The sequence below is a fragment of the Strix uralensis genome, chromosome 4, assembly GCF_047716275.1.
Source record: "Strix uralensis isolate ZFMK-TIS-50842 chromosome 4, bStrUra1, whole genome shotgun sequence".
Taxonomy (NCBI): Eukaryota; Metazoa; Chordata; class Aves; order Strigiformes; family Strigidae; genus Strix; species Strix uralensis.
In genome coordinates, this window is record NC_133975.1 from 56908000 (window position 1) to 56918884 (window position 10885).

At 41.1% G+C, this 10885-nt stretch overlaps 1 protein-coding gene across 1 annotated transcript; it reads left to right on the forward strand.

Moving 5' to 3' along the window:
• The first annotated feature begins 1606 nt into the window (after positions 1-1606).
• On the forward strand, positions 1607-10120 carry CISD2 (CDGSH iron sulfur domain 2). The gene is made up of 3 exons (XM_074866853.1): positions 1607-1829; positions 8533-8744; positions 9767-10120. The coding sequence occupies exons 1-3, from the start codon at positions 1727-1729 to the stop codon at positions 9854-9856; spliced, it is 405 nt and encodes a 134-aa protein (XP_074722954.1). The 5' UTR covers positions 1607-1726; the 3' UTR covers positions 9857-10120.
• The last annotated feature ends 765 nt before the right edge of the window (positions 10121-10885 follow it).

Genomic DNA, 10885 nt, shown 5'->3' on the forward strand with positions numbered 1-10885 from the left:
ACAAACAAAGTTACGTCATGACATCTGATGTGTAATCTTTACAGAACAATGCTCTTTCATTATCTTGTCTAACAGCAGGCATTTGCCTACACAAGAAGGAATCATCTTGGGCCATCAGACATAGTCATTACAAGGCTAAACTTAGGTGAGGTAGGGAACTAAGATACTCTGAGATCACAGGAATATTGTCACTAGCTAAAGATGATGATTCATCAGGAAACGTTAATGTAGGGCCACACGTAGAAAAATAATATTCAGGCCAGAAGCACAAACAAGCTGGATTTGTTTGTTTTGAACCTAGCTTCCAGTATTTGTTTTTTTGCCTTGGTTCTTTATGGTGATTTTAACTTTTGGTTAAGATTTTCCTGAATCGATCACTAAACAAACTAGTGAAAGAGACCTAGTACTGGGCTTGTATATCCTACCCAATACAAGACAAACATGACTGCTGAGTAGATTCAGCCAAAGACAGACCAGTGGGTTGATCTGACTCAACACATACCTATAATTATTCTTTTATTGCTTGGCTCAACCCTACTAACTTACCCCAAAACTTCTTAATTACCAATTCTGGGCCAGCATGAAAAGCACACAGTTGATATGGGCAGATATGGCATGGTTTCTGTACACTGAGGGAGGAGAGAGAACTGTGCTCCAGACAAGATCACATATGGAAGGAGATATCTTTTTGAAGGATTGTGGTTTCAGCTTTCCTGAAGAAGTTCGTGCTGTGCTATATGCTATTATCACTTACTGGATTCAGTCACAATAGCAAAGCATCTTGAACCAAATGGTGCTGGGCTTGTAAGGAAGAGACTAATGCAAGAGTTTTCAGGTCTTGCTGGATTCTCTAAATTGACTGGGAATGGCTGCATACTTCCCATTTTTTCACCTGACTACGCAGGGTCAATTTTCTATGCCAAAATGACCAGTCTCCTTGGTGTAAAATGAAATAAAATTAAGTAACATGCTCAGAGATAAAGCTTGTTCTGTGCAAACAATTGCCGAACATGAGGTGGATGGCACTCTCCCTGTAATACTAAAGCTCTCAGTGCTCACATTGTCCCACCTCAGAAGAGTTATGATAACATATGAAAAACATTATTCATGTGAAGAAAAATCTTTTACTTAAGTATTTTTAAGACCATCGACACGAAACACAACTTTAACACAAGAGGGTGACAACAGGTAATACATAGCCTCTAAATCATAAGCCGCGCGTTATTAAAGTCTCAATCCCTCACCTCCCTAGCTTTACCTTCAAGTGAAGCCTACCCAGGCTACGTGAGGCCCAAGCGACCGGCCGGACACCTCCACCACAGACCCACAGGCCGGACGCGGCCCCGCCTCGCCTCAGGAGAGCAGCTGACCCAGGAGGCGCCTTGCTAGCTGCTAACGGCTGCTAACGGCTGCGGCGCTAGCCAGCGCCCACCACCCCGGCCCCGCTGCCCCGCGGGCTCCGCTCCCTCCCGGCTGTAACGGCCAGCACCGCCTCTCCCCTCACAGCACCCGGAAGAAGCGCCGCGCGCGCGGGGGGCAACGAGCTGTCCCTCTGAGCGCATGCGCGTGCGGCACCAGCGTCGCCCCGCCCCGCGGCGGGGCGCATGCGCGGCGGGAGTAGCTGGAGGAAGCGCGCGACGAGCTGCGGCCGGGGCGGTTGGTGGTCGCGGGGCGCTCCCCGCCCTCTCTCTCTCTCTCCCTCCCTCCCTCCCTCCCGGCCGCCGCCATGGTGCTGGAGAGCCTGGCCCGCATCGTCAAGGTCCAGCTGCCCGCGTACCTCAAGCACCTGCCGCTGCCTGAGAGCGTCAGCGGCTTCATCCGCCTCACAGGTAGGTGGGGGACCGGCGGCCCGGACCCTCCTTCCCGGCCCACCGGCGCCAGCGGGTGGCGTGAGGGGCGCGGCGGGGCCCGGCCGGGCCGGTCGGCGTGAGGGGTGCCTGAGCACTGGCGTCCGCCGGGGCTCCGACGCATCCCCTGGGCCTGTCCCATATCGGGCTGCGACTTCCACCCCTCGTTCCAGGCATGACTGGCTCTCTCCCGGCCGTGCTAAGCAGGTTATCTGTTAGAGAAGGGGGGAACCCCAAACCTTAAATCGCTGTTAAACTGTTCCATCAGGAAAGTTATCCGACAGAACGTTTAAGATGCCATATGATGAATGATAACAGAGTAAAATGTAGTGATAGAGTAAAACCTACCAGGCTTCTCGGTCCCAGCTTGTTTGCACTGTACTTAAAAATCCTCTCTGTGCAAGTAGCAGCAAGTCAGAGGCCATGCACATAAAGAAAATGGAATTTTAGCTCAAGACCTAAACCATTGCCTCTTCATTTGCTTAAAAGGCTAAAGAGAGCATCTGTACAGTTTAAAAAAAACCCACAAAACCAGACCTCTTTCTGGGAGCCTGCTACATACACAAGTTTAGGGGGTTTATTTAATAACTTTTATAAGTATTTTCTGGGTGAGGGAGTGAAAATACCTGTTCGTTAATTATAGCCCTATGACAGAACAAACAAGATAAAGAATTAAGTAACTAGCAAATTCTTCAGGTGTTCTGTGCATTTCAGTGCTTTGCAAACTGGAACTATCTGAGCCCAGGCTCAGCTGTGCTAATACTGGCAGAACATGAAGTAGTGTCAAATGACAAGGATAGTTCGGTGATAATAAATAGGAGGAATGCTCTAACAGCCCGGCTCTAACTCTGGAACTAGAAAAAGCCTTCAAAGTGTAGAATCAACCTTCTGTGTTTATTTTGCAGCACTAAGGTGTATGACTTTAATACTATTGGAAAATTATTTCATTTAGAACAAGCACAATTTATTTAAAAATAGGTTTGAGTACTTCTTTTTCAGCATGTTTATGCTGCTTGTAAACTTAAAGTCCCGTTATCTTTCCCACCACAAGGAAACCCATTTTAAATGAGCCATTCTTCTTTCTCCACAACTACTCTCTCACTTGAAAATGCTGTTAATTATATACACCGAATAGAGGAACTCAGCTGCTACCAAGTTGGGAGGAATGGGATACAATAAGCTACAGAACAATGCAGCTTCTCATATTCCTAGCATTTGGCAGTTTCCTACTTAAGTCATTGCCCTTTTAACCACAAGTTGTACTTAAAATTTGATAAGCTTAGTAATGCTTGGGTTTAATCTCTTCTTGATTCATTTGTCCAAACATATTTTTCTGTAACAGGATTATTTGTGCAGTCTCTGTATTTATAATTGCAATTATAATTTATTCTGAAAACCTCTGGTCAGAACTTTTTTTTTAATAGAATGATCAGTGGGGGAGAACTGGTTTGCTGTCATGTTCCTTACCGCATTGACAGGTACTTACTTGAATTTGGAGGGAGGGAAGAAGCAAACAACTGAAACCTTAAGCGGAGACCAAACGTGGAATGTCAATCCCAAAAATATTAAACAAAGGTAAAAGAAGGAGCCGAGTTAGCAATTGCTTTGAGACCTGGTAGGATTTAATGAGCATATCTGAAATCTTAGTGATTTCTTTGACTGGTCTTGTGCTAAGCACTCCAAGAAGGGGAAACAGAGGAATAATTAAAATACATAGCCATAGACCAATGTTTTTACACTTTTCATTTTTTTCAACAGTCAGCTAGACTAGACTAATATCTGCTGTCATGCTTATATATCTTCCTCTTGGGGTGGATATGAATGAAAATGGAGGAAAAAACAGCAAGACTGTACAAGGGGCTTAAAGTTATGGTATAGGGTAAATGCAACATGGTGAGGCTTTTCAAAAGGAAATCATAGGACACCACATCCTAGGCACATAAATTAAAAAATGATCCTCTCTTAGTGCTCAAAAGTTACTGAAAGTCATTGAAACCTCATTGCTCATTGAAGAGTCTTGTACATATCTGTGCTCAGAGCAGCTGTCTGTCTAAAGTCTCATCTGAGAAAGCGGGCTTGCTTCAGCAAGTGCCGCCTCTTCTGTATTGTTGTGGACTTTGTCTGTCCTGTCCTAAAGTCATAAGCCTCTAAGAGCAAGGGATTCCCAATTCTGGGAGTTCTTTTGCAGCAGCAATTTACAGGATCATATCTATTGAATTAGCGTTAGTGAAAGACTATTAGACAATAGAGAAGATTAGATTAATATTCTCTTTGTGTTTATTACTAGTACAAATTACAGAGGAGCGTATTCTTTGGCAAATGACATATCAAATATGTCAAACATTTTTCTTTGCTTCTTTTTGGAAAGTGAGAAATAATATTGATCTTAAAACACTTCAAGTGCATTAGTATTTGACCTTTGGTGACATCTACTGAATTTAGTCAGGGACCAGCACTATAAAACACTTGCTAGCATATACCTTGTTCACAAAGGCAGGGCAGATCCCAAATCTGGAACAGTGCAGTCCTTTGCTTACTAGCTCTTTCATTGCTCTGGTAAACCTTCATTAGTGTCCAGGTAGATGCAACTTCAGTTCCTGTAGTGCATCAGTTGTAGAAACAGCAGACCAGAAGTATAGGAAGGATCCTTTTGTATAGTGTGCTGATTAAAACTCTTGGGACACTGCTCTCTGTCGTGACCTCAAATCACAATGGAAGACTGCTTGCTTGGAGAGAGTTAGACTGTTACCAGTGCAAAAATCCTGAAGGTAAAAGCAATGAGGGAGGAACGAAAGAATTTTTGACCTTGGGTTTGAAAGTGGATATCTAAATTGTCATGCTGCTGCTGCTCAGAAGCCTCTTTCAGTTTCTTGTCATAGCTGCTTTACCTTTCCCTTCTCAAGTTTGCTGAAATGAACAGTGTTGTCTCATGCTTGTGTTGCTTTTTATCCTGGTACATGTCATTAGAACGGCATAGACATTCACCTCAAAATAGCATGTGGTCAGAATTTCAGGGTTTATGTGCTAAACACATTTCCACACATTTCAGGGTTTATCTAAGTGCTAGGCTTCTTTCCATAAACATGACACAGTCCTGTTTTAAACTTGGCCTGCATGTTAGGAAGGACTTTAATGTACTGTGCTGCCAGGCAGGAAGAGGCCAGTTCTGTGGATCATCTTTTACAATACTGAGGAAAAGAAGGGTGATACCATGATAACAGTCTTCAGAACTGATTTGAACCATGAATTTGTCATTTGCAGAGTGGCTTGCTAACCTACCTGTAGGTTTGGCTTTTAATTTATTCAAGGTGTGCTATGTTGCTAAAAGCACTGTCACCTCTCTACCCTCATAAGCTAATAGACATAGAAGTGGCATGTGGAGTCCTTTGTGTTTAGTTTGTGTAGAAATGAGAACACCCTTAAGAGACCCAGGCAAACAACAGCCAACAGTTAGGATAGAACTCAGTGCTGAAGAGAATGGAATTGAGTAAGTAATTTGAATTTGCATGAAGAACTTCATCAGTTTAGAGAATATACAATCACAGTTCCAATCTTCATTTTTGACTGATAGCTGATCCTTGTTAAAATTTTGGCTTGCAGTTGAGCTGTTACTGTAAGAAGCTGCTTTTGGGTCTGCATAGGGTCATTTCCACATAAATTAGCTAAAACGTAAATCCAAGTGAAAGATATCAAAGGAGTAGTTGGTGAAAGACAAGCAGGGATCACTTGCTTTGACTTGACTCTCAGTAGCTGGCCAGTCCCTTTCTGATCACAGTGTATCTGTTTCTTATTTTTTTGGACTTGTTACTGTGGGACTAAACGTCAAGACAGCATCTCCTTGAAAATGTAACTGGCCTATGGTCTGTGGCCTCAGCTTCTTGAAATTCTCTGGGCATTCCTGTTTCAGTGATGTTCCGGATACTTTCCAGGACTTATCTTTGGGATTGGTCTCTGTCTAACACAAGTCAAGTTTGAAGACTAACCTCTTCGATACTCTACTCTTCGTTTCTGGCTCCAAAGACTGTCTCTTCCCATGCAACAGAACTGGTAAAGGATCTCCAGAGTCAATGTAATTGCTGAATTCTGAATTATCAGCTGTGAAAATAAACAGTCTTGTGAATTGCCTTATATCTGCTTCAGAAAGGTACGGATGGCTTCAAAAACATAGAGCAGCTTATAGTTGTAGGATGGTGTCGTTGCATTAGTTTGAGTGAAGCTTTTCTCCCATCCCTGCCCACCCAGTCCAAAGATCTGTGACTTTTTTCCTTTGTGACAGTATCTTGTCTCTCATGCCCTAGAACCATGGTCATGTTGATTTTTCAATGTAAAAGTTTTTGGCAGTCTTCTGGCAATAACAAGTCAGTTTATGATTACACACTGGTGTAATTTGGGGCTTTCCAGAGACTCCCATATTGAAACTGTGTAAAGAAATCATTGGCTAGTGAGGACAAAACTCTTTATCAGCAGTTAGCATGATACAAATATTAAATAATAAGCATGATAAATAATATGCTTGTACTTCCCATTCCTGTTTGTTTCTAATGTTGTTTCTCAGAGGTTACAGCTATCATGTTGCTGTTTCATTTGGATGAACCCAACTGGTTATGAGCCTCCCATAGACATACTGGTCCAATTTGGATATCATGTCAGGGAGTTTCAAGCTGTATTGAGATGCCACTTGCTGTTTAGTTGCCAGTCTCTTTTAACTATGTTTAATTCTGATGTGAGACATTTCTTTTTGGTGTGTCAATCTTATCCTAGTTGTATTCATCACACACTTGACAGGTGCCCTGCTTTTGGTTATGGTGCACCTGTTGTAACGTCTGTTCTGCCCTGGAGTTCAGAGTAGCTTTGGAGGGATCCAACTCTTTGCTGAGATAGATACTCAATGTGGAAATTTTTTTCAGTGACCAAATATTTTTCCTCTCTTCTAAAGTACATTCCAAGTCAGTCCTTCCCATAAGGTCAGAAAGTGTATTTGGATTCTTATTGATGGGGTATTCTGGAACAGTAACAATGGAAAAGACAAACAGGCACTGCTGCCTGGGAAACTCAGCATTTAGTGTAACTGAAAACTTTTAAGTGTCTTGGTGTTAATTATTTAGGGATGAGAAAAGAGCAACAGAGATTAGTCTATTGCAGTGACTCTTAGCAAATTTTGTCAATTGTTGTGCATAGGGACTGCTGTACATGCAGGTGTGGAAAGACTACTGAAAGTTTTTGCAGTGCCTTTAGCATTTATACAGTTGTGGTGCATTCCCAGATAAATGCAGTAAGTGTGACTTTCATGTCAAAGGCTATAGAAAGCTTGAACATAAAACTAGTCCCACAAAGTATTTTCATTACATGGTGTATTTTCAGAAAATTAAAATTGTTAAGAAAAAGCCGCTGTGCTTATTAGCATAAATGCAATCTATTATTACAAATAAAATCGAGCTATACAGAATAATTTGAGAGCTACAACCTACCTAGCATCCTTAGCCTGCTCTATTGCATTTCCTTCTTGTACATCTTAATCTCGAAAACCAAACTGTAGAACAAAATTTTGCTATGTTCTGATCCTAAATCATTTAAAAGAGGAACTTGATTACAGTGTCTTGTCTTACAAAGTGCTTGTGCAGCTAGTTGTGCTCCAGTTCATTACACTTCTTTCTCATTTTAAAATATTTTTAAACTCTCTTCTATTTCTCTATGAGTGTTTAGATGTAGTGTGTTCTTCAGAAATTTAGAAAAATATGCTCTCCTTTATTGCACCGTGGTACTTTAATTACACTGGAGTATTGTCACAACATGTTTTGCTGGTAAAGGGGATCCACCTTCAGTATATATAGATCTTATGCCAGGTGCTGATGAATTTCTTAAAAAGTCCAGTAAGTCTTTCTCTCACCAGTATGTCTAGAAGATTTATAATGATGTAACAAGGCAGCTAAGTCTGCAGAGGATACTTGACTCTCGTACCTATACTTAAAAGAAGTTCCTCAGCTTGGTTAAAAGCCATTTTCTGTGTCTTGACTTACCTGATCTCAGGACCCTCTTCTTTTTCTGTGTATTGTAGAAACTGTAGAAACTCGAGCAAATCCCTGAGCAAACAGAGCTCTGAAAAAAAAACCAAAAAAGATTGGTGAAGGTTTTGCTAGTGCTTATCTAATAATCTGTATCATTTCTACAAAAAGTTTCTACAAAAACTGGGAACAAATAAAATGATGGAAACTTCAAGAAGCTAAAAATCTGAAATAAGCAATTAAAAATGGAATTATAAAATGAACTTAATAGTTCTTCATATACAGAATATTAAGAGACTGGCATTGAATATACTTCCCACATGTAATCATGCCCAGTTTGCTAGTAGACAGGGCTGGTCGGACGTCCTGTAATTTTAGGGTTTTTTATTTCAGTATGTCTTTTGTTTTGGATATATTCTCTTCCATTGAGGCATCTTCTAGAGTGTTAAAACTAAAATTGAAATTAAATTCTAGGAGTCAAATTTCTACCTTGGCTACAGTAAAACCCAGGTTTTATTCTGGGTCTTCTTTCTTCTTAAGACTTACCCAGAGTCTTGTCTGCCCTCGGAGCCTTGCTGACTGAGCAACCCCATTCCCTAACCTAAGCCTAAGTATTTTGAGAGTAGCTGATGCTGTGCTATAGTGAAGTGTCAAGAGCCAATATAAATTCCACTTGTCTTTAGTTTCAGAATGGCTGCGGTTATTGCCTTTTCTGGGCGTGCTGGCCTTGCTTGGTTACCTCGCTGTTCGTCCGTTCCTCCCCAAGAAGAAACAGCAAAAGGATAGCTTGATTAACCTCAAGATCCAGAAGGAAAATCCAAAAGTAGTGAATGAAATAAACATTGAAGATCTGTGTCTCACTAAAGCTTACTGCAGGTGTTGGCGTTCTAAGACGGTAAGTTCTGCAACTGTAGGATTAGAGATTGAAACTTGCATATTTTTATCAGTGCTTGGGTGGTGAACTGCTACATGTTGACCTATTGCTTTTCTCTGGGGGTGGAACATGTTCCTGGTTTTTGAGAATGGCAGAGTTCTTATTTTTCCACACTGTAAACCTGTCTACATGCAGAAAGAAACTGTAGAAACTTGGAAGAAGCACAGTAGGGTTTTTCTAGAAACACTTACAGACTGACTGCCTGTGAGTAGACTAAAGCCAAGTAAGCCTTGTTCAGTATTTTGAAAAACATTGCAACTAATTACAAGATAACTATTTTGCAAAAACAATGCTTAGAAAGTTGTTGCTATTAGAAGGAAAGTAAGGCTGGACCTGTGTTGGTGAGGGAGAGCATATCCCCATCTGGTCCAGAGCAGACAGTAGATGACTGGTGCGAGTAGTCTGTGTCCCCCAAATCAACTAGACGTACAAGTATTTTTCGTTTACCCTCAATTTCTTTTGAATGTCCTGACTGTGCTCTGGTTTTGTCCTCTCTGAACTGCATGCTTTCCTGTTTTAACAGAAAAATCTGCCCTGGACCTAAGAAACCCTCTCAACTGCTCTCACTTCAGACTAATCACTTCAGCAAAGTATTTCAGCTTTCCTTAAAACAGTACTTTCTGGTTGCAAATGATTAAATCTATTAAGAGCCCTTTTACTAGTTCCACAATAAACCTTAAACCATTTGTGGCTGCGATGGCTGCTTTGCTTGCTGTTCATTCATGGAAAAGGCTTTGTCCCTAACTTTGTGTCTAAGAACAGCTATTTTAGGTCCTTACAAACTTAGTTACCTGTTAGCAGTGGTTTTCCTCAGTAGCACGTGTCATGTGTCTGATAGGAGACAGAGTTTGATGTTGAAACAGGACATAGGAGGAGGAACTAGCAATGTTATCAAAGTGCTCTTGGCATAGGAAGAAGTATAAAAATCACCATGCAGTTGCTGTACAGAGTTATACTAATTCCTCATGTATGTTTTCTTCCAGTTCCCTGTCTGTGATGGCTCCCACAACAAGCACAACGAATTAACAGGAGATAATGTAGGTCCACTAATACTCAAGAAGAAAGAAGTATAACAGATGATTAATCCACTAGATCATGACTGATAAAAAGTCTTTTTATACTGTTGTAGTTGCAAGGGACAGCATTTTATTATGTGATTGGTATGATTTAGTCTAATGATTGCTGTAGGTTTCTGTTTGGAATTTGCATTTAGACAGTGCTAAATCTGTCACTGGTTTGATATTTTATTCTGAGAATTATGTCTGCTTTGTAAAACTGTAAAGTAACTGTCTCTGTAAATAAGTCGTTTATTTCAACAATAAAATGACTTCCTACAATTTCGCCTTTTTTGTGTGAACATGCAATTAAAAACTCACTATTTCCAAGTGACAGAAGTGTACCTTTCTGTTAATTTTGTGCTGCTGAGAAGCCATGTTTTATTCTGCTTTTCAGGAACAAATTTAAGTGCACTTAAGTGGGGGGGGGAAAGCATGCTAAATTAATCCTCTGTGAGTATACTGAAGCTGAGTGATGATGATGTTAAGTTACCTAGATGAAGGTCTGGCAGGTGTGGTGCCTAAGTGTATATCTCAGGCAAAGCAGCCCAGCTCAGACAAACCCCCCCTACCTGGGAAGTCTGACACTGGATCACTGCTGTTCCAGACCATATTAACTAAACTGTTGAGCAGGTCAGCCACTAACAACATCCCTTTGTTTCAGGCCCCTGTGTTGATCCTTCATGAGCTCTTGTAAGGAAACAAAAATTTGCTTCTTGGCAAGTTCACTTGCATTGTAGCCAGTGCTTTGTAGCACGGACTTCTCATGGGAGAAATTGGTTAAATGACAGAACCAAGAAAGCAGAACTGAGCTGTATTCTTGGCTTGTTACCCATTCAAAATGATTATTTGGGCAAGTCAGAACTTTGCTTTGGTAGGGCTTAATTTCAGATGCAGATAAAGAACTGCTACTTATCTAATTGCTAGACTTCTAATTAATTTTTCTAAGTGCTTTATTCTCTAATGAAAGACTGTATCCCTCATTTAAAAAATAAAAATGTGATCCATGCTACAATTTTGGACAATTGTAGTAAGACAGATTTCAGC